The following is a 4,535-nucleotide window of genomic DNA, read 5'->3' as shown; positions in this document are numbered from 1 at the left end:
TCTGCTCATGCTGTCTGGCGCCATCAGCCGTGGAGGGGAAGTGGGGAACTCCAGGATTCTCTCACGGCAGTTTCACAAAGAGTCCACATTCAGTGAGCGGATACTTTTGCAAAATCATACAAAATTCCTAGTAAAGAAAAAAAAATTCAACCTCCCAGCCCCAGATTCCTGCACCAATAATACCGTGATAATTGTTTTTTCATTGCCTATATTTTTCAAAATGGCATTAGGCAAATAGTTTCAAGTAAGATGGCCACTTGACAGTCATTGTTACAAACTCCCAAATAAACAAATAGGGCCAACGTGAAACATACTCCACTTAACAGTCATTGTTCATGTCGTTGTTTGGTGAATCATTAAGAACTTCCCAATTGGATCCGAGAAAATTGGAAGAGGACGAAAGAATATGGCATCGCCCTGTTCGCTTGGGCTTGTTTGACTTATAAGCCGTACTTTTTCAGTCAACAAACAGTATTTTTTTTCTCATACAAAATCAGTCAATAGTACTTTCAGCTATAGCCAAACAGAGCAAACAGGGCGATGATACTGCCTCACGTCACATCTTTAGAATGGCCAACGCTATCCCTGTCATCTGCACAGCTTTGTTCTATGAGGAATGAATACACACTTTCATGAACATATCAACTCTAGCAGTTCTGATCAATTATTAGTACTTCGGTGTGATACTTGACGCAAGTTCCAAAAGAGGTGATGACTTGTTATTAAAAAGAACAAATATATGGAACCGGTTGTGGTGAAAAAAAAAGTCCGACCTGCCGGATTCGAACCAGCGACCTAAGGATTTAACCTGCTCATACTACAGTCCTCCGCTCTACCAACTGAGCTAAGGTCGGATTTTGTTCTGGTGGCATACAAAGTTATATATATATGTGCCTCCCTGCGAAGGCTAACAAAGATGTCAATGCCATTGGGCTGTGAGTTTTTTTTTTCTCGGATACGTAAAAAGTTTGCGCATCTTTGTATTAAGATCAAGATATAGTGAAAGTTACAACGACGTGCCACGAACATGGCACGCTAGAGTGGGGGTGTTAGTGTTATACAATCGGCTCTGCCCTCCCTACTATAAGAAGATTATGGGTTATTACTCGCTAATCATACCACACAACCATCATCGGCGATCAGACGCACTGACATGTTAGTTATCGTGTTGTTCTTTGAGACAGAAGCTGAGAGCTTCCGGTTCAGATAGCATGGCGTTATGCCTAATAAGGATGCTACTCTATTATTGTCTCTATCTTAAAAAGAATGCGCATCTAGTTTTCCAAGAACTCAACCAATTTCAGTTTTAACTAAACATGTTAGTTTAATGTATTAACATTTATGGTATCGTTAGATTGGTCATGCACTATATTTTATATTTTTTTATAGTAAATCTATTTAGAAACTGGTCTAAATCTATTTTTATAGTAAATATTGATACTATTCATTGACTTTTTGAAAGCGAGATGTGCACCATTTCTGGGACACAAAGGAGTTTTTTTTACTGGTTTTTACTAGTTGTTCTGTTGTGGTCCCAAAAGATCATATTTGCTAAGGCCATTCTCATTTAAGAGTTTCATAGTATTGTTTTTAAGAATGACACATTAAATGAAATACAATAAAATGTGGATGAAACAACCACCCTTAAGGTATAGTTCTATTATATTGTTTTATATACATTTAATTTCATGACTGATCTAGAGTTGAAAACTAAGCCAGAGAATTTCATCTTCATAAAACTCAATTCTTCTCCCTTCCCAAAAATATTGTCATGTCATTCGAAATGTTTGTATGAAAACCTATTAAATACTGATTAAACTCAAATGAAACTCACAGACACTCTGGTCTAATGGTGCTAACCGTCGGCAAAAGAATGTGAAATACTGAGATAGACAGATCGGAGCTTTTTCGTTGGATTGGAAGGCCCAGTCTGGTTAAACCTTCAGCATGCTTTTCTGGGCCGTTGGAACTGTGTCACATTCTGGCCCGACGCAACTCTGGGGGCCCATAAAGTGTACGTATTTTCACTTTGCCCGGCCTCGGTGTCGGCTGTTTCCCAATTCCCCTGCCCTTTTGACCTTTGCAACTGCAACTGGTTTTACAGCACAGCTCGACGGCGTAACATCGAAGCAGGTATCTTTCGATGTACTCGCTGCTCGGCGCTCGCACATGACTTGACGGAACATGCTCGCGGATTTCGCAATTCCCATGGCCGGATAGCATTATTTTTCTGACCAAGTCTTATTGTTTATGTCTTTTTTGCTATCTTTCTTCCCTTGGTACAACGAACATTTACCATCTGCACGAACAGGTGCAGAATAGCACATGATTTCACGCCATACATTCATGCATTTTGCTCATGTTCAAAGATGGCAAAATCTTTGCGGTACCGAGTAAAATTGTGGGCAAAATCGACAAGCATACGAACAGGATGTGCGTGAAAATATTTCTTTTTCATTGAACAAATGAAAGAATCCACCATGGTCACCACTACAAAGTACAAAATTTTAGCCGCGTGGAACACTCTCCACAGCACCACCCACCGCCTCATCACATCAGTCATCACAATCACAAATGCTAATTACGATCCGCGAAATCTACCCCAAGGTGGCGCACGACGACGTGTCCGGGTCCACGAGCGCCGGGACCAGGTACTTCCTCCCGTGGGCCCCGTTGGCATTGAAGCTGGCCCCGCTGGCCTGGTCCAGCAGCAGCGAGCCCGCGTAGCCGGGGTACGCGCCCTTGCCGTACACGCCGGCGCACGCCGTGGCGGCCTCCAGCGGCGCGTCGGCCGAGCCCTCCTGGTAGAACCCGTTGCCGAATGGGTTGGTGACCGTGCCGACGATCATAGACGCGAGCGAGATCACCATGCCGTCGACCCCGACGTCGCCGTTGGGCGGAGTGAGCGGCGCCGGCTGCGGGCCGTACACGGGCTGGTGGAACGGCCACGCGCACTGCCCGGGGCACTGCGACGCCGGGTTGCCCACCCACACGTACGCGAACCGGCCGGAGCGGGACCGCGGGGACGCGCCGTGCGTGCCGCACCGGGACATGCAGAACCCGTCCACGGCCACGTCCGCGGCCGTGAGCACCAGGTTGATGGCGCGGCTCGGGCCACCCTTGGCGGCGAGCCTGAGGAGGTCCCTCTCCGTGAGCCGCTTGCCGAGTGTGCAGTTCTGGTCGACGACGTGGGAACCGAGGCGCAGCGCCGGGAACCGCACCTTGGAGCTGGCGTAGTACTTGCGCGGCGTCTTGAACCACGTGGCCACGGACGGCTCCGGCTGCGCCGCCGCCGGGGCCGCGGACAGCGACGAGACGAAGTCGGTGATCACCGCGCGCTGCGGCGCCGAGAAGTCGCCGTACCAGATGAAGTTGACGGCGATGGGGCCCGAAAGGAGCGCGCCCTTGTGGTACTTCATGGTGATGGCCGGCTCCTGCACGAGCGCGGTGAGCCTCCTCCCCGCGAGGCAGGCCTGGAACATCAGCGCGAACGTCAGCAGCGTCGCCGCTAAAGATGCAATGGAACAAGCCATTGGTAGAGGCTCTCCAAGACGAAATTTCTACTTGGGGTCGTGGCGGTGTATTGGACTAGTGGAGCGATTTCAGCTTGTTCTTCTTCCTTGCGGATTTGCGATGGATGGGTGGGGATGAGCGGGGGCCGGGTTTTATAGAGGCCACGAGCCGGCGAAGTGTGTGAGATACAGACAGTGGAGTGCGGAGGGCTGAGGGCTGGGGCCTGGGACGCTGCGCGTGACGTATGACGGGAGGGCACTTTCTGGGCCAAAGTAAAGAGGCGTCCTTGGCCGGGCTGCCCGAACGGTCACTGACAGCTGGCTTTGCGTGGCCCCTGCCAGCTCCCAGCTGTAGTTGGGTGAGCACTTTACTATTTTGCCCCGGCAATTGGTGCCCCGGAAACCGCTGCTTGCCCGGGCGGAAAGCAGGGGCAAGTTGGGGATTGCGGGGGGACTGGCAAAGTGGAGACTGCTGGAGTGGGGAAAAGCAGGTTGGCTTCTCGAGGCGCTTGAAATTTTTAGGCAGCGGGATACGAACGTTGGGAGGGCTTGGTGGGCCGGGCCCGGTGTGTGGATTCCGAACGTTGGTTCACTGGCTTATGGGCCCCGTTCCCAGTTATTACAAGCTGTGAACAGAGCAGCAGCAGTACGCAGGTACTCCAACAGCTGGTGCGCACTGTTCACTTTGTCAGTACGATCCACTAATCCAGTCACAGGCCTCGCCGGTAGCATCAGGGTTAGGCCATTCCTCATCCACGTAACTTGCCAGCCGGGCTGGTGCTGGCCTGCATTGCATGCATGGTATTGAGATCCTGCAGTGGCTGACAGATTGGCCCACCTACCGGTCCTTGCTTGCAGTCCCTCCTGTAGCCTCTGCATTATTACAAAAACGAGAGGGCGAAAGAAACCAAGCGCGGAGATGGCAGGGGAAATGAGCGAGAAGCCCATCGATGGATCCTGCCATGTTATTTCCCATCGCACGGCAAAACCTGGGACGGGACCCCGTCGATCCCAAATCTCCAT

At 50.2% G+C, this 4,535-nt stretch overlaps 1 protein-coding gene and 1 non-coding gene across 2 annotated transcripts; both read right to left on the bottom strand.

Moving 5' to 3' along the window:
- Positions 1-767: 767 nt before the first annotated feature.
- Positions 768-854, bottom strand: TRNAY-GUA (transfer RNA tyrosine (anticodon GUA)). The gene is given in 2 exon segments: positions 768-803; positions 818-854. It is a non-coding gene; the product is annotated as a tRNA-Tyr (tRNA).
- A 1,580-nt stretch (positions 855-2,434) lies between these two features.
- Positions 2,435-3,645, bottom strand: LOC136464541 (protein PHOSPHATE-INDUCED 1 homolog). The gene has a single exon (XM_066463491.1). The coding sequence runs from the start codon at positions 3,531-3,533 to the stop codon at positions 2,598-2,600; it is 936 nt and encodes a 311-aa protein (XP_066319588.1). The 5' UTR covers positions 3,534-3,645; the 3' UTR covers positions 2,435-2,597.
- Between the last annotated feature and the right edge of the window lie 890 nt (positions 3,646-4,535).

Source organism: Miscanthus floridulus, chromosome 7, assembly GCF_019320115.1.
Source record: "Miscanthus floridulus cultivar M001 chromosome 7, ASM1932011v1, whole genome shotgun sequence".
In the NCBI taxonomy this organism is placed as follows: domain Eukaryota; kingdom Viridiplantae; phylum Streptophyta; class Magnoliopsida; order Poales; family Poaceae; genus Miscanthus; species Miscanthus floridulus.
Note: the sequence above shows the minus strand (reverse complement) of the source record. Positions and strands in the feature narration are given on the sequence as shown.